General features: G+C 38.5%; 1 protein-coding gene across 2 annotated transcripts; it reads left to right on the top strand.

Moving 5' to 3' along the window:
- The first annotated feature begins 287 nt into the window (after window positions 1–287).
- Window positions 288–18,481, top strand: LOC104425468 (villin-3). 2 transcript variants are annotated; one of them, XM_010038151.3, is made up of 24 exons: window positions 288–446; window positions 3,385–3,529; window positions 3,733–3,832; window positions 4,547–4,615; window positions 4,717–4,953; window positions 5,065–5,242; window positions 5,360–5,492; window positions 6,396–6,555; window positions 6,628–6,778; window positions 6,871–6,971; window positions 7,055–7,213; window positions 8,405–8,473; window positions 8,550–8,618; window positions 8,725–8,862; window positions 11,465–11,593; window positions 12,413–12,560; window positions 12,733–12,743; window positions 12,827–12,967; window positions 13,045–13,170; window positions 13,812–13,874; window positions 14,788–14,895; window positions 17,006–17,255; window positions 17,581–17,807; window positions 17,894–18,481. In XM_010038151.3, exons 2-24 carry the CDS (start codon window positions 3,474–3,476, stop codon window positions 18,005–18,007), a joined length of 2,937 nt encoding a protein of 978 aa, XP_010036453.2. In that variant the 5' UTR covers window positions 288–446; window positions 3,385–3,473; the 3' UTR covers window positions 18,008–18,481. The 2 variants fall into 2 exon arrangements, with proteins under 2 accessions (XP_010036453.2, XP_010036452.2); XM_010038150.3 differs by having other exon boundaries at window positions 17,569–17,807.
- Window positions 18,482–18,730: the final 249 nt, after the last annotated feature.

Below are 18,730 nucleotides of genomic sequence, written 5' to 3'. Positions count from 1 at the left end.
CTTTGCCCTAACACGGGGGACTCGGTGTCTGGCTCGGGCCCCACGCGCTCTCACAGGCACACGCACTGTCTCTCTCTCTCCCCTCAAATTCCTCCCCTTCTTTTCTATCCATTTCCCCCTATTTTTCTTTTATTTAATTCGCTTTTTAAATTCGACCATGTGAAATTCATAATTCGCTCCTACAAAAAAATTCCATTAAAAAAAAAAGAAACAAAAAAGAGGAAAAAAAAAAGAAGGAGAAATGTTGACACGCCCTGCCCTGCAACGGCAATAATTCACTTTTCATTTTCCAGCTAGTCTCCCCCATCTCCTCTGTCCATCCTTCCTCTCTTTCTCTCTCTCCTCCTTCTCCACCATTGCCATCTCTCTCTCTCTCTCTTCGTTCTCTCTCATCATCGTCGTCGTCGTGATCATCATCGCCACCGTCCGCCGGGGAGATCCGTCAGGTACGTACGGCTGCTTCTGCGATCAATCCCCTCCCTCGCCTTCCTGCGTTCTGATCAGTTTGGAGTGTGTACGTGTTGACGGGATTGGATCGTCGCCGCCGCGTTGATCCGTCGTCTTTTCCCTTCGTGATCCCGTCGCGTGGCAGCGATTCGCGCTAGTGTCGCGTGGTTGCTGATTGCTCTCTCCCCGTGCCTTCTCTCTCTCTCGTCGTAAGTGTCTTCGGCTTTTGTCTGGTCGGTCGAGGTGGCGATCTAATCCTCGCGCGGATCGCGTGCATGTGCAGCCGGGGCAATGTTGCCGTGTCCTCGGACGGATTGCGTGGGCTAGGATCACGGAACGATTCGGGTTCGTGTCCGTGGATTGGAGTGATGTCTTGTTTTTTTGTCGCCCTATCGGACTGATTCGATCGGGGGTCATTACTTGCGGCACTAGCGTTAGTTTCCTGCTTGAAAGTTTCGGCTTGAATGAGAGCTTCTATCTGCTCGGCTCGCGGCTGTAGCCATTCACCGGTATCAGTGAGTGCATCTGGAATTGTTTCTATTCTATTGGGTTAGTTTTCGATGGCGATGTACTGAAGAGCTTGGCTTTGTTATGCCCGCCTTGCTTTTGAAAATAGTGGACAAGTAACTGCTGATTGATTTTTATGTATTCGGATGATTGATACTAATACATCTTGAGACCGTCTTGGGAGGGAATGTGTGTGGTGAGCTGGTTGCAGTTTTGAGGCAAGGGACTTGGTAGTGACTTTGATGGAAAAAGAATGGTTGGGCCAAAATCTGAAATGATACATATTTAAGTTGATTATGTGTGTTTGGCAGTACAAATTTAGAAAATGGAAAGATTGCCAATCTGGAGAAAGGATGGTTGTTTAGATGAAATAACGAACCGCAAACTCTCAAGAAGAGCTTCTATATTCGAATAATTCTTAACAAGTGACAAGATGATGCTCTTCAGAAGGTCAAATATTTATCAATTGAGGTTTACATCAGCGAACATGATTCTCAAAGCAGGAATTAATGGCCGTTGAATGAGGAATTGTGGAACTCATAATGTGCTCAATTTCTCCATGTTTGGATCAGTACTTGCATAACATTCCTAAGAGAAAATTATAATGGGAATCAGAATAAAGGTGGTCATGCTAAAGTTCCTGTTTTGAGAAGACTGATGCCATCAAGATGAAAAGCAAGGTTAATTAGATTATAAAGATAGATGTACATAAGTATGTCATCATTTTTTGGGATATCCTGTGACACATAAGTGAACTTTGGTGAAAGAGTTAGTTTGAGAAATTTGGGGAACAAAAGCCATAAAAAGAAAATCTTCCTAATGGAGATAGAGATAGGCAGTAGCTTTGGAGAATCCGATTAGACAGACACTAATCCTGTTAGAAGGTAACTGCCAAAATATATGTCTAGATAGACTGGCTATTGCGATTGGTTGTTATTAGGATTTTTGCATGTTTATGCTTGTTCTCGCGTTTTGGGTTTGTAATTTGGGTGTGCTGGTTTGGAGTATGGAAATGCTCTACGTTCTTGTGTACTCATATTGGTTATAATGAATTTCTCTTCTTCTTTAGTGCATCTTTACTCTTCTACGATGCTGTTCACTTGTCATAGCTTTGATTGAAGCGGTAATCAACATTGGAAAATGGAACTACTAAAGCTCGCATTAAAATTGATTTTAGAAGGCAGTCATTGGAGTTAAAAGCAATGTAAATGCTAAAATTACCAGAGAGGTTTGAGAAAGGCAGCAGGTGGAGAAGTACCACATGAGTCCTTCATGTCCAAGGCTGACAAGACATACTCTTTAGTGCATCCTATTGAAGCGCAAGCACTGGTAGCATAGTTAATTTATCATTGAGAACTATGCTTGAGGCTGGCAAAAAGAGCCGCCAAATGTTTCGTGTTAGTCTTTCTCTATGGGATGAAGACAAGGAACTGAGCGTGTTTCTTGACAATTTAAGCTCAGCGTTTTAGGAGCAACTGTTCTTCAATATGATATCGGAGCTTCAAGTCAAGGGTCCAATCCTTGATACTCCTGTTGTTACCATTTTGTCTATTACTCATGTTTTCCTTCTGATTGTTGTTTGAAGCAGTTAAGTCCCCATCCCATGTTTTACTTGTAAGGTCCAACTCATGCGCGAGGGGGTTGATTTAACATTTATGTTATAGACATTGTTGGCATTTTAACTAGCAGCTTGAGTTTAAGTTTTGGGGAAAGCAGTTGTTCAACATTTATGAAACGCTTTGCAGGAGCCTTCTCTTTTTGCTTGTGTTGTGGGGTAGGTGGGCAGTTCAAATTGAGATATTGATTCATAGGAGGTTTGTTATGATATAGATATTCAATGATATTAACAGATGTATTTCTACAAAGGTATAGGTTTGGTATAGTGAACCTTATATACATGTGTATGTGTATATACACCTTTGAAGTGAAAAAATGCAAGAAAAAAGTTCTGATTATACTTTAGCTTATCTACTTGATATGGTTAGTGGGTGATGCAGTTACTTGAGGTAGGTAGAGTGGGTAACTCATATTCTTATGCAGGCTTGACTGGCTAGATTTTGTGAAGCTCTCAAATGGGATAAGAACACCCAGGATCCGTTAAGTTTGACTGATTTTGCAGTTTGGTCCTTGATCTTAAAAAATTGAGGTTTTTATTCCTTGAATGTCTTTTTGAGCAGTTTTGGTCCCTGACCATCATTTGCATGGAATCTAAATCACAATTGTTGAATGTGATGTAGTTTACTAACACATAATTACATTCAACAAAGAGAATCCATAAATGACCAAGAAGAGCCTTGGAGGTTTAATCTTGTGATAGAATCATAATCCAACCTCTAAGCAAATGACAATCAGAGATTATAAAATTTGCTGTTTCCTTTTAGATTGCATTTTTTAGCAGATTCTCTACAAGATCATTTTCTGCTTCTGCAGTGAATTCTTGCTGAATTATCAGACGCCAGAATCCGGCGCTTGAAGGATATCTACCATCCAGAAGAAAGTAAGAACATAAATATCAGGTGATGTCTAGCACTGCAAAGGTTTTGGATCCTGCGTTTCAGGGTGCTGGCCAGAGGATGTATCCTGGATTTTTAAAATTACTTGCTATTGATTTACTGCATTACCTATTGTTTGATTTCTTAATTAACATTCAATTTCCTAGTTTGTGGATGTTTGTGAATGAATACCTAGACGAAAGATTACATATATGTACTATATAATGTGGTAGTCTCTGTGCTGCCATTTTGAATCTTAAGCATGTTTGAGCTTAACAGCTTGTAGTGGGACTGAAATTTGGCGGATTGAGGATTTTCAGCCAGTTCCACTGCCCAAGTCCGAACATGGGAAATTCTACATGGGCGATTCCTACATTGTATTACAGGTGAAAATAGTTCTTACTCCTCTGTATGACGGTGAACCGGCAAGACGAGTACTTCTGTTGATTTATGTAATTAAAATATTGCAGACTATCATCGATTTTTCTTTATTTTGCAATAACTAAGTATCTGCTAGTGACAAATCATCCCTTTAGAATTTTGGTTCTAATTTAAAGCCTCTTTGGTGTTACTTCAACTGCATTTTCTAGCATGATGAGCATGGCCGATCATGCTGTTTGTACTTTTGGTTCATTTCACAATTTTTGAGTTATTGCTGGACTTAATTTAGATGTCTGCATTGTCCTTTTCTTGAATGGAACACTACTGGCAGGATCTACTATTACCAACCTCACAAGACCAAATGCTGTTATATCAAGTTGTTATTGGTTGTCATCTTATAGGAATAAGTAGGACATTCAGTGTTGATACATTTGTAATATACTATTGTGAAAGTCTGTCTGACTCTTAAATTATTACAGTCGAATTTATAGTCAAATTAAAATCAATGGAGTTTATGATTATTTACTGAGAGTTTAATGCTAAATAAACTATATAAAACATATATAGTGATTGTGTCAAAGAGCAATGTATACAGATAAAAAACAGAACTTTTTTTTTTTATCAATATAAAGCATATGAAATACAAGGCTATCTGTCCTCTATGAGTTTTTGTTATTACGTTTATCTCCACTGATTAATATTCAACTAAACTCCTGTAGACAACGCCTGGCAAGGGAGGTGCTTATTTGTATGACATACACTTTTGGATTGGAAAAGACACAAGTCAGGTATTCTTTGATGGATATGTTCTACCTTTGAGATGTTGGAGTTGCCTTACCTATGACTTAAGTCATGGCATGGTCTCACCCCAACATATTTTTTTTCATAGGATGAAGCTGGAACAGCAGCAATTAAGACTGTTGAACTTGATGCGGCCCTTGGAGGACGTGCTGTACAGCACAGGGAACTTCAAGGCCATGAATCTGACAAATTCTTATCCTACTTCAAACCTTGTATAATACCGTTGGAAGGCGGTGTAGCATCTGGATTCAAAAAACCCAAGGAAGAGGAGTTTGAGACGCGTTTATATGTCTGTCGTGGAAAAAGAGTTGTTAGGTTGAAGCAGGTACTGGAGATTTCTGCTTTGAGTGTTATTGTTTGATCCTTGTGTTCCTTGACATATCAGTCTTCTGCTAGGCATGTAACTCAATTTTTTTTTTTTTTTCAACTCCTGCAGGTCCTGTTTGCTCGGTCTTCATTGAATCATGATGATGTTTTTATCCTAGACACTCAGCAGAAAATCTATCAGTTCAATGGTGCAAATTCAAATATCCAGGAAAGGGCCAAGGCTTTGGAAGTCATTCAGTTCTTGAAAGAGAAGTATCATGAGGGAACGTGTGATGTTGCAATTGTTGGTAGGCTCTTGCCTCATTCATTAATGTTTTACATTTATAATTTGTATCATTTACTCCTTTTAAATCATTTATGCTGCTATCTCTGCTTATTCGTGCATATGTGGCCATTCATGCCAGATGATGGGAAGTTAGATACTGAATCAGACTCAGGCGAGTTCTGGGTTCTCCTTGGTGGTTTTGCTCCCATTGGCAAGAAAGTTTCAAGTGAGGATGATGCGATTCTAGAAGCAACTCCTGCCAAGCTCTATAGGTACCATTATTTTCTAGGAGGTTGGGTTTCTACTATTTCAAACTAATGGAGGACTGCCAGTGCTTCTGGTCTGCAGTGTGCATCTTGTACATATGAAATTTGGCAGCTTTTGTTATTTTCTGATCAAATAACCCAGAAAGAAGAGCTTTGCTTTTGGATGACTAGAAATTAGTGCACGTGACACTTAAAGATGGGAAAAGAGGGCAAAGATTATTGCATCCTAACTCCTAGAAGACTCCTTAGAAGGGAACATACATATTACTCTGCCAAAAGTTTGCCAGCAGCTTGAGACATGCTTATTTTTAATTGGGCCTTGAAGTATTTTAGTTGTTTTCTCATAATATGAGCAATTAATATTTATGAAAGAGGAATATGTGTACATGGAGAATTACATGAATATTCTGAAAGATCAGTCAAATTTTTTAAAAATGGGCTTGACTTGTATATGGCTTTCCCATATCATGTTTGTGTAGCTGTTGTCATGGCAATAAATAGTACAGAAACTATGTTGAATTCTTGGAATGCAGGTAGTGACTGCAAGCTGAGAGAATTGCTTTGGCAAGCATGTCTACCTGACTCTTAATTTTCATATTTTCCCATATAAATTTTGATGTTTAAATATGTAGAGGTACTCCTAAGATATGACCCTATAATGACTGGAACAGATGCTAGTGGTTATTTGCTTATGTCTGTCATTATTGTCTTCACACTTGCCGTTTCTTGTTAATTATAGTACTTCTGGGGCTTATGCAATCGTATCTCTAGTGGTAAATTTCTTTCATTTATTAAGCTATAAGATAAACATAGGTGACCATCACCGCCATTCATGCGGTAAACATCACTGTTCAAGAAAGTGGGCCTTTACCTGTTCTGGGTGCTCAGTCAAGTTGCTTTTCTTTGTAGCATTGTTGATGGTCAGCTGAAGCTTGTGGAAGGTGAATTATCCAAGGGCATGTTAGAAAACAACACATGTTACTTACTGGATTGTGGTGCTGAGGTCTTTGTTTGGGTTGGTCGAGTTACGCAAGTGGATGAAAGAAAGACAGCCATCCAAGCAGCTGAGGTAGAGTGTAGAGGTTCGTCTTTAGTCTGTCCTAACTGGATAAATTATAACTAAAACCTAACTTGTCTGCAGGACTTTATCAGTAGCCAGAACAGACCAAAATCAACACGCATAACCAGAGTTATTCAGGGTTATGAGACTCACTCATTTAAATCCAAATTTGACACATGGCCATCTGGTTCTGCAGCTCCTCCTTCTGAGGAAGGGAGAGGAAAAGTAGCAGGTGATGTTTCATGTTCTCATTTGTACTCTGAATGGGTGGAGTTTTTCACTTAGCATAATCACTATTGATCATTGGTTTGTACTTTTTTTCAGCTTTACTTAAGCAACAAGGAATGGGTGTCAAGGGAATGGCAAAAGGTCCTTCTGTGAATGAAGAAGTCCCACCTTTACTGGAAGGAGGTGGAAAATTGGAGGTCTAGCTTTTATTTCCATCTCATATGTCTTCTTTTAAGGATAATTGGGACTCTATTTCTCAAAGTACTGATTGAATTGGTAGGTTTGGCGCATTAATGGCAGTGCCAAGACTCCGTTGTCCAATGAGGATATTGGTAAGTTTTATAGTGGAGATTGCTACATCATTCTTTACACCTACCACTCTGGGGAAAGGAAAGAAGATTATTTCCTGAGCTGCTGGATTGGAAAGGATAGCGTTGAGGTAAATATCTCTTAAGTACAGGATGTGTTGAATGATTGTGGGATGGATTTTTTGTATTTTAACTAATCTGGATTCATGTTAAAGCAAGGTATTGTATAGCATAGGAAGACAGTTAAATTGCTTATTTAAAAGGGCTCATGTCTTTAAAATAATTTTACCAATTCTTAGGGGACACTGACTATTGCCACATATGCCTTCTTGATTATAGGCATGCCCTTGTGGCCAAAAAAATGTATCTATGGATCTTGCCCTTAGTTTGTCATTGAAATGAGTTCAGAGGAAGAGAAAGGAGAAAATGAGGAAGTGGATGGCCGAAAGAGTTCAAAAACCTGTAGTTTATCTTCCAGACCTATAGTAGATATTATCTGTTTATGATTAGCCAATGTTTGGGAAAGTGGACTGGATTGGCTGATTTGGTTGGACCCATGGTCAGTCTGTTGTCTGGTTTGGTCAGCCCTCTGAAACTGGACTAGTCTAAAATGGATTGGATTGGTATTGATCACAGTCGAACCGCGTAAAACATTGGACTGCTCCCATCGTGCTGGGAAAATGCGTGAGGAGACACGTGCAGTGTGTGTTTATCTTGCTCTTTCAGGCACCAGCATGCATGCAACACCATTCCACCGCAATGCTTCATTTGTCATTATTGTCCACACTATATATCTTAAAGAGTGGTAGAAGCTTTGGCTCTAAACAAAGCAATGAGACACCGGGCCAAGTAGTCCATGCTATACTTCACACACATGTAAATAGAGTTTAGTCACTACTGCCATTAGTGTAGATGCAATATTCATTGAAAAATAAGATACAAGCCTGGCAAGATTGCGATCTGAACATGGTATTTTCAATTATGACAAAATAATAAAACACTGAGCCAAAATTTTCATTATACGAGGTAATATCAGTAACCATACTTAACATAATCTGAACGGGGGTTCCATTGATTGAACTAGTTGAACCACGAACCTGTCAGTTAGCTGGTTTATTGACTGGGTTGGTCATTAAAGCACTGTGATTACCAGTTTATGAAGTAACCGTACTTAACATAATCTGAACGGGGGTTCCATTGATTGAACTAGTTGAACCACGAACCTGTCAGTTAGCTGGTTTATTGACTAGGTCAGTCATTAAAGCACTGTGATTACCAGATTATGATAGAAGAGGAGACTTACAACTTATTCTTCATTTCAGGAAGAACAAAAGATGGCTGCTCGGTTGTCTAACACAATTTTCAACTCGTTAAAGGGGAGACCTGTTCAGGTATGGTTTTCTGGGTCTTCTCCAGTTGGGCAATGGAAATGACATATCGCATATTTTTAATCGATTTTCCTTATAGGGTCGTATTTTTCAAGGGAAAGAGCCAGCACAATTCATTGCGCTTTTTCAGCCTATGGTGATCCTCAAGGTATCTTCTGTGCTTCTTCAAGATGATGCAATGGTTCAAAATGCAGCAGGATTGGAATATGTAATTTGGATTATGAGGCTCATTTTCTATCTGAAATCTTTCCTAGGGAGGTTTGAGCTCAGGTTACAAGAAGCTAATAGCAGAAAAAGGTTTAACGGATGATACTTACACGCAAGAATCGGTGGCACTAATATGTATATCTGGGACTTCCATTCACAACAATAAGGCAGTCCAAGTGGATGCGGTATGTGCTATTGAGTTTCATTTTGTTTTGCGGACTACTAATGTATAGATGGCTTGCTATTAATTTCAGCCACCAGATTGATATCTGACATTTAGTCTGTTTTTGAACATGTGCCTTTAACTTTTGTGGAACTACATGCCTGAATCAATTGGAAAAATATGGAGCAATTGTTCATGGTTAGACAAGAGTGTTTGTTGTTCCTCTTCTGTTGTTAATTTGCCCTTTAGGTTTTCTGAATACTTATCTCCTCATTTTGATAGGTTCCACAACTTGTTTGAGCTGTGATGCTGATAGTTTGATCAGTACAAAACTTGAACATATGTTTGTTTATTTATTATTTATTATTTTTGTTCAAGTCAAGAATTTAAGAAGTGAATAGTGTGTTAGCAAATGAGAGGATCTCATACTTGTGATGCTTCTTAATTGTGAATAACAGAGATCGTCTCCATATTTTTGCGTGAAGAACGTTGCCAAGCATTCATTGTTGAATCTTGACCATGAAATAGTTCAATCCATTGTTGGTCATTAGCCATTGAGCTGATTGTTAGTTAGATGGTTGTCCCCGTCGTTGAAGTTGTTGTGCATAGTTAGCCATTTGAGCAACGAAGTGTGCTTCATTTATATCTTTTGATGATAGTGGAGGGTTGAAAACTCTTACATTCTTAATGAAAACTGTATTTATAGAGCATGATACTCGTAGGAATAGTTCATTTACACATGTCTGATTCTAAAACAAGATTGAGTTTCAAGTTTTGACATAGCTTGTTGAGAAAAAATTCAAATATGGATGAAAAGTTTATTTAGAGTTTATTAAATGTGGAAAGCCAAAATGCCAAGCAACGCCCATGTTAAAAATTTAGTGAGCCAAAACAATTGAAAGGGATTATTGTCCCACAGAATGCCAGTGAGCTTGTGTCTCTTATATCTTTTCATTTGGACTTTGTCTTCCTACAATTGGGCATGTGACAAAGTTCAATCACTGTAGTTGCTTTTAAAAGTGAGAACAACATAAGATCTGATTGTATCTATGGTTTAATTAATGTCCCAATTGCACCTCCTAGTTTGGGGTATCAACATTTGCTCTGGGTCCTCTTGTTCTTGCTTTTTAGAAAATCTAATTATCATTCTACTTCCCCCAATTTTTGTTTATTGATTCATTGTATAGGTGCTTCTTTTGTCTTATTAACCGCTAAATTCTATAGCTTATGAGGACTGTGGACATATTTGTCACAGAAAGGAGTAGATTCTGAACATTGCTGATTTTTAAGTCAACTATTAATTGATTGTGCATACTTAAGAAGAGACTGTTTGCTATCGACATCAGGCAGCACATACAGTCGGTCACTGAAATTCTCAGGAAAATTATTGGTAAAAATAGGAGATTAGTTTACTCTTGATAATTTTTGGAAATTGCTAAGTCACGGGCAACCTGTACCTTGGAATGGACATTCCATTTTATGGATTGCTGGCAATCCAGCATGCCAAATCAGGTGCTCCTAGTGATGGCAAAAATCAAGTCAGAATGAAAGAGATTTGACACGCCATTGAATTCATTATGTTTGATTGAGCCAATTGACTTACCAAATATCAATTGTTTAAATTTATTTTGCTAACTATGAAAATATGTGGAAGGTTTTTCAAGCTACTAAACCTGTGAAAAGGCTGAAGCTTGTGCGGAATGCAATTATCTTGGTCTTTCAGTTGAAAATGCAGAGTTCATCTATTGTAGCAATTAACTTGATGTAAAAAAAAAAAAAGAATTATGCACATGGTCGACGACAGAGATCTGTTTAAAGCAAACACAGTGGCTTTGTTATTTCCTCTAATGACACCTTTTCGCGAGTGCATCCTCAATAATCAGTAGCCACATTGGAGATGATGCGAAAGCGGCACCTATGCTAAATAACCCTCCCCCGGTGTACATGGCCAGATGAGAGAAGAGTCCCATTTAAATAAGATATCATTTGGAGACTCCCCCCTCTGGAAAGGAACCAACCCTCTGTTCTTTTTGAGTAAATTGATTGGTAAGTCTTAATCTCCTGGACTGCAATTGTGAAAATCTCTAGGAAAATATATGGGATACACCAAAAGCAAACTATGAACAGATGATGGGTAGCCCGATTTACTCCATACTGGGGAGCGAAGGAATTGTTAGCTTAGAGAATGGCTTTTGCATACTTCACTAGAGCCAATGGTACAGGCAGAGGCCTTTCGTTTAGGTGCCTACAGCCTTTCAAGTCCATTTAGCATGAAAAGAAGAATACCAGTCAACAGGAGGTCACTGCTAGTTTCTCAGTGTAACAAAATAGGAGGCTGATAACCAAAGAGTGAAGCTAAATGATATTGCATGAACAGTTCTTGTGTTGTGCGACTGTTACCAAATCTCTTTCATTTTGCCAGTTAGCTTAAAGGTAAAATAAATCTGCAATTGCTGTAGTTTTTGCCTCTTTTCTGACCATGTTACTTCTTATTCATCCTCAGGTCTTCTGTATATGCCGATAGATTTTAACTAATGGTGATTCAATTATAATTTCTTACTAAACATTGCCTGCGTCAGTCATTGCTAAATCATGCCAGTCCATGTTAATTCTTTATTGTTCAGGTGGCAACATCACTGGATTCTGCCAAGTGTTTCCTTCTGCAATCTGGAGCTTCTGTTTTCAACTGGCATGGAAACCAGAGCACCTTTGAGCAGCAACAGCTGGCTGCAAAAGTTGCTGAGTTCTTGAAGGTGAGATGTGACCTGTTTGAAATTACGCCAAGATCAAATTTATCCATGATGACAGCATAATTTTGATGTCTAGCTTCTCATAATTATCTGCGGATAGCTAAACTAATATCGGGTCTTTAAAATTCAAAAGTAATTCTTCCATCTTATTATCAACTGTTATTAGATGTACCATGTTGGTTATTTGAATTTAATTATGTATATTGACAATTTTGGTACATTTTCCTGTGAAGAGCATCCTCATTTAGTAGGAGGATCAATATGTGTGCATATCATTGTCATTAAAGCACTAAGACCACGATAACAATTATTGAAAGGAAAAAGCTGGGTACAATAAACCCACATTGTTTGGTTAAATATGCAAAATTTCCGTCATTGTCACTGATTGAACTGCACAGTTCAGATTTTTCTTGGTCCATGGTATACAATAAGCTAATCGAGGCATGTTAGTCTCAGTGCTCTAGTTGTCCTTTGTGCATGTTTTAGGTTCATGCAGAAGTTCACTAAGAATGGTACTTGTGATTACTTTAGTGCAGGCTGCTCTCAACAACAGCTGTTTGTTCAGTTGTCGCAGCATCATCACCATTGCTAGAACAGTACTGCTTGTCGTATATGTTCTCTGGGCATGACATCATCATATATACTGAGTGTAGCTTACATACAAGTGCATATGCGTTATCCTTCCAGTAAATGTAGTAGCTTGGAACCTAATTTACTCAAAGTGCATCCTTTAGTCTTTGCTACTTAACATTGTGAGCTGCTTAGACTATACTTGAAGTTGGTTACTACTGGGACCAATTGTGTTGTGCCTTGTCATTACAGCCTGGAGTAGCTTTAAAACATGCTAAAGAAGGAACTGAAAGCTCAAGTTTCTGGTTTGCACTGGGAGGAAAACAAAGTTACACCAGCAAAAAAGTTTCTTTGGAGATTGCCAGAGATCCACACTTGTTCACATTTTCATTCAATAAAGGTTAAACTTCATATATAGTTCAGCAGAAGCTAACTTTTTTCTTGTATTTTGTTCTCCAATTGATATATGATGGCTTCTAGAGTGGAGGTGCTTTTCGAATCTCCCATGTTATTCTTGTGGCCATCAGTTCTGACAGTATTTCTTTTCTCTTTTTACCATGTGGATGATGCAGGAAAGTTTGAGGTAAGTTGCATCCACGAATATCAGCATTGCTTGACATGTTTTAACATTAGCATGCTATATCTGACAATAAGTACTCGTTGTAGGTCGAGGAGGTATATAACTTCTCACAAGATGATCTTTTGACTGAGGATATCTTAGTACTTGATACACAAGCAGAGGTATTCGTTTGGGTTGGTCAGTGTGTAGACTCCAAAGAAAAGCAAAATGCTTTTGAAAGTGGTCAGGTATGGCCTAAATTTGTTTTTCCATGTTGGTTCTTTTGTTAAATGATTATTTTATTCACTGTAAAAATTGTTGGCAGAAATACATAGAAATGGCGGCATCTCTAGAAAATCTGGCCCCTACTGTTCCACTTTACAGAGTCACTGAAGGAAATGAACCATGCTTCTTCACCACTTATTTCTCATGGGATCCTGCAAAAGCCAATGTACGTCCTGTGGTGACAGGCACTGCCTTTTCTGCCTTGGTGTATATCCCCATTTCTGTGATAATTGAATAAATGTTTTGGATGGCCAGTTATCCTAGGTGAAATATACTTGAAAGATGTGCAGAAATCTATTTAGGACACTAATAGTTGAGCAGGTTTGTGTGAAGAACTAATGTTGCATCCTATCTTGAGCCATGAAATAATTGTGATGGAGGATTTCTGTAGTGATTAAGATTAGTCAAATGCACAGCAGTAAGATAATGGAGTGAAAAAGTGGATCTCTCATCAACTTATGAACATAGATTGTGTATTTTGTTATCTGCCACCTTCCTCTCTATCTTTTTTCATGCTTATCTTGAGGTGCAAGGCCATTTTAACTTCCTGCTGCCTTTTTATGGATTGTCCATGGATTTTGTTACTCTGCTTCTGTGTGATGGAATTGTACTCCAATTTTGCCAATCGGTATATTTGGAAGCTTTAAAATGGTCCTCTGTTTAGGGCATTTTACATGCATATGATACAATTCTCAACATTTAGTTCTTCGTCTTATTGAATATTCAAGAAAAGCTTAATGAAGTTATGCTAAAGAGCAATAAGTCACCATCTTTTATCATTGCTTATCATAGCTCTCATTCAACCAGGTCCAGGGAAATTCATTCCAGAAGAAGGTGGCATTATTGTTTGGCTTAGGTCATGCTGTGGAGGTAAGTGCTTTGTCTGGTTGACAATGCTGCAGCTTAACCTGTTGTTGTAGGTATATGTGATAGACAAGTTGTCAGTCTTATTATATGGGAAACTCCAATTATTGCTTGTGTTCCTTTTGATTCACAACTTTGCATTGATGACATATAATCTGCCATATTTTGCGTTAAAGTACATCTCCCGTCTTCCATGAGCCTATATTGACGTCGTCTCCTTTCACTTACTAGCTCAAGGTTTAAGCTTTTCAATTGGACATTCTAATCATTGTATGTCTCTATGAACTGGTCTCATGGTAGAAGTTCTATTCCGAATAGATATTCTTCACATGGATGGCTTGATTGGGTTGCCTTGTGGAGACCAATTGGGAAATAACTAGAGTATAAATTGTTTTTCCTTCTTTGGAAATTGGTCTTATTGCAACTGATCTATCTCTTTCTTTTCATTTTCTTTCTCAACAGCAGCTGCACCTTTGCTGGTCAAATTCATAGAATTGTTTTGAGAGGCACCTTGTGTTTCTATATGTTTTCTGTTCATGATCTATTGAAACTAATTTGCAATACTGAGGTATTTGGGTTTGCCACCCCCACCATCATCATCATCATCATCATGATGGTGGTTATGTTGGCGTTGGTGATAATGATGATGATGATGATATGCTTAGGCATCCTGTTCTTGTGGAACTTAGAACTTGACCGAGGAGTATCCTATTGAATGATGTATTGAATAAATAGAAAGGAAAACTATGTTAGTGACTAATGCTTTTAATTTACATAATGTTCGCCAAAATTGGTTAGTGCCATGTCAATTATCTTTGTTAATTGACTCAATTATTACTTGATTGAATTAAGACCTTTCTGAGCTTGTGATTTATCTTTGCCCTGTGGTATTGCTCTATGGCAATCCATGCTGTTGCAGAACCAGGATAGGTCCAATGGCAATCAAGGAGGACCAACACAGAGGGCTTCAGCTTTGGCTGCGTTATCTTCTGCATTTAATCCGTCCTCTGGGAAGTCATCCTATTCAGTATGTGTCTTTTCACCTACACTGTTTTAATCTATTTCATCTTATTTTTCAGGTTTGTAATGTCATTGTGATCACTTCTTATAAGTAAAACGGCAACTGGTGTTAGTGCAGTACACAGAAGACAGCTGTAGGCACTTTGTACTCTGAAATTGTGCAAGCTTCTGTCTGCATAAGTAATATAACCCTGGTAACTCAGATGAGTGTTGGGTCACTTTCAGTATTCAATGAAGTCTTTAGTTGTTGACTTGCATTTAACTCAGCCTCCCTGTTCGAGAGCCGTCAACTCCTTGCTTAAGATATACACTTTCAAATTGGGAGACGGACCTACCATGGCTTGTCTTCCACAATAGTTTTGCAGAAGTTGCTTGCATTTTTAAGAATCAAGAACAGCAGTAGTGGTTGTTGATAATCTCGGTATTAGTGAATGTAGGGAATTCCACGTGCCACAACTAAGATATTGATGCAACAGGCTCCATGGATCTACTAACCTTAAGTTATACAGTGGTCTTTTCATCATTTGACCATGTATTAGAGAAATGATTCTCACTACTCTGAGAGAGGGAAAATAGTCTTCATACTGAGAATAGAGACCTCCATGGGCTCAGTTGAGAAAGTATATCTAGTGCTATCAGTTTAGTTCATTCCACCTATTAAATGCTGAGCATATTCAGTCTAGAGAAGATTGAGACAGAGTTGCTACAGTTGAGAAGTTGCTTATTTTTTTCAAATTATATATGAAAGCAGGAGAAAATTTTCATAGTGAGGCTTCAGTTGGAGATGTTCCAAAACCTGTTGAGTCCAAAACTTTGAACCAAACATTTTATTCCAATTGTTCAAGGTCCAACATATTTTTGGGGAAAAGTATTTCTTCAAATTTGTTTTAGGTTTTAGTTTGCTTGACTTTAGAAAATAAGAAACATATATATATATATATATATATATGTTATGGTTGAGCTGGGTGCAGCTCTGCATACTTCTCCCTGCCGTAATAAAAACCTCAAGGCCTTTGCCCATCCTGTAACAAGTTCTCACGATCTCAAGCTTTGCACTCTCAACCCTCTCGCTTTTGTTTCTTGTTTTTTATTTTGTTTTAGCCAGTTGCTTTTAGTGCTCAGATTGTCATTGATTCTTATATAAGCTTACCTTTTCCTTATGTTGTATCCAGAAAATAGCAATATAAGCTTGACTGATGACCCAGGCCAACCGGATTGTCATTGATTCTTATATAAGCTTACCTTTTCTTTTACTGCCAATAGTCTATCCACAATGTCTCTAATAGAGCGTATTATTAACATTATTAGCTTCACTTCTTGTATAGAAGCATCCATAAACCTGACTCCATCTCATTGGTAACTTCTCTAAAGTTGGAATACTTGTCTGTAGTGCTTGTCAAGTAAGAGAATGTGCCATTGCTGGAGATTTAAACTGCCAACTTGGCCTCCAATTGAAGTTGGTACCTTCCTAGCTGCAGTTTTGAATGAAAGAGTGATCAGTGGCTCTCTGCTCTCTGTCCATCATCAAGTTCCATTTTGTCTTGTTTTCAATGTGCCACAAAGAGTCAACTGTTTATAGAAAACCAAAATTATTCTAAAGCCGCTCTACCTTGCAGTCGCAGTTCTTTAGTCATCTCGCACTCCGTTAAAACAAAAGATAGACATTTCAATTGGTTGAAAATTCATCTGTCATAAGAAAGGAAGTGACCACCTTCCCACTTTGTTGCCATTTGACATTCTAAAAAATGATCCTGAAGATCATTTAAAGGTGCCGCTGCACCTCATTTTTCACTATTAGAGGAGATAAAATTTTTAGTTTCCCTTTAGATTTGATTGCATAAGGTCCAGGAGATCATTCGAAGGTGCCTCTTTACATCATTTATCACCACTGGAGGTGATGAAATTCTCACTCTCCTTTAATTCGGCATTTGAAAGTGTATTTTGTCCCATAGTAAACATCATTTCTTCATCTATTTTCTATGCATGGATTCAGATTATTCAAGCTTATTGATGTTTTAATATGATCTTATTTTTATTAGTTTTGGGCTAAAATTAACCAAATTGTGAAATCGAAATTTAATTTATGATGCTTTTTCTAATGTGTATGTTTGTCTTAGGGTGTTGACAAATCCAATGGCTCAGACAGTAGCGGACCCAGGCAACGAGCTGAAGCATTAGCTGCCTTATCCTCTGCTTTTAATTCCTCTTCACCATCAAAACTCTCTGCCCAAAGGCCATCAGGAATTGGTCAGGGATCACAAAGAGCAGCGGCTGTGGCAGCTCTTTCTTCTGTTCTAACTGCTGAGAAGTCACCAGATAACTCCCCCACTCGGTCTAGTGGAGCTGCTCCAGAAAGTAGCCCGCCAGGTAAAATTTATTAAACTCAGCAGGAAGTCTCTCCACATTAGATCTTTTATTTAGCATGTACTTGCTATGCTAAGGATTTAACTGCAATGTGTGATCATGACAGAGACAAACTGTCTTTTCCTCCATGCTTGTTAGTTAATTTTACCACTCGAGCCTTGTAGTGCTTTGACAAACCTTTTAAAGGTTGAAACCTATCTTTGATTATTGGAAATTTTTTTAACTCACTTTGTTCCGAGTATTTAGCACTCTTTTGCATCCATTTTCTGCATGAACAAATGTGGGCAAAAAGTATGTTAAAATTAACTGTCTGCAGTGGACACAAAAGGTGAAAAACCCCTTTCCCGAGTGGATGATCTGGTGGAAGCCTCAGAAGACAATGAGACAGAGGGATCTACGACTGTCTCCGAGAATAATGAGGAGCAATCAGAAGCCAAGCAAGAGCCACTCCAGGATGTTAACACCAGTGAAAATATGGTAACAGTGTTCAGTTATGATCAACTGAAGGCTAAATCGGACAATCCAGTGACTGGAATTGACTTTAAAAGGAGAGAGGTCAGTAAACATTGTGAGCCTCGGTCTTTTTTTTAGCTGATTAATTTTTTGGATGGTTATTCATGTCGTGCTTTTTCACATGCTAGGCTTATCTGTCGGAAGAGGAATTTCAGGCTGTCCTAGGGATGACAAAGGATGCATTTTACAAGTTGCCAAAATGGAAGCAGGACATGCACAAGAAGAAAGTTGATTTGTTTTAGTAAAAATTGGTCCTCTGCTGCTGCTGTGTTCATTTTTTAGAGTTCCTTGTTCACAATATTGAATGTGTTCTCTGCCAGAAAGTTGTGAGTTCATTGGTGCACTTCAATCTGGACTGCTGTCTGGCATTTTGCCCCTTGATGAGTTTGTAGCTGTTGGTAGACCGGTATGGGTTGTGCCGCCATTGGAAGAGTGTTATTTTTTCAAATGCTCCTTTCTAGAAGCTGCTGTCTCCTGTCGGTCGGGGATAGTAGTTTGAAATATGGTAGGCAAGCTACAATTCTTTGATTTGGTCGTGTGTATCCCCGATCGTGATTTGTTCATTTCTTTTTGTGCCTCTTTCCATTTGATTTGTGTAAATGGGGTGTATATGTAATGCATGAATGTTATATAGTCTCAATGTAAGACATGGAGAGCAGCATTGTTTGTACCGCTGTGCTTGCTGTTATCTACAGACTTTTTGGCTTTGCTTGTTCCTTTTTCCGTTAAGAGTGGCAGATAATACTCAAACTATGTCACTGATTTCGGTCCTTATGTAAATAGTGCTGTGCATATCTGATCTCTAAGACGTGAAATAGTTTGAATTTGAAATCTTGAGTGATTTTCAGGGCACTTTCACTTTTGTGGTCCTGCCACTCGTTTATTGATGATAATCAAGTACTTTTCCTGCTCTCTCTCTCTATTCGTGGGCAGCATTAGGGGTGTGCATGGTCCGGGCGGGCGGT

This window comes from Eucalyptus grandis, chromosome 11, assembly GCF_016545825.1.
Source record: "Eucalyptus grandis isolate ANBG69807.140 chromosome 11, ASM1654582v1, whole genome shotgun sequence".
In the NCBI taxonomy this organism is placed as follows: Eukaryota; Viridiplantae; Streptophyta; class Magnoliopsida; order Myrtales; family Myrtaceae; genus Eucalyptus; species Eucalyptus grandis.
The sequence above is the reverse complement of the archived record's forward strand: the minus strand, read 5'-3'. Positions and strand labels throughout refer to the sequence as shown.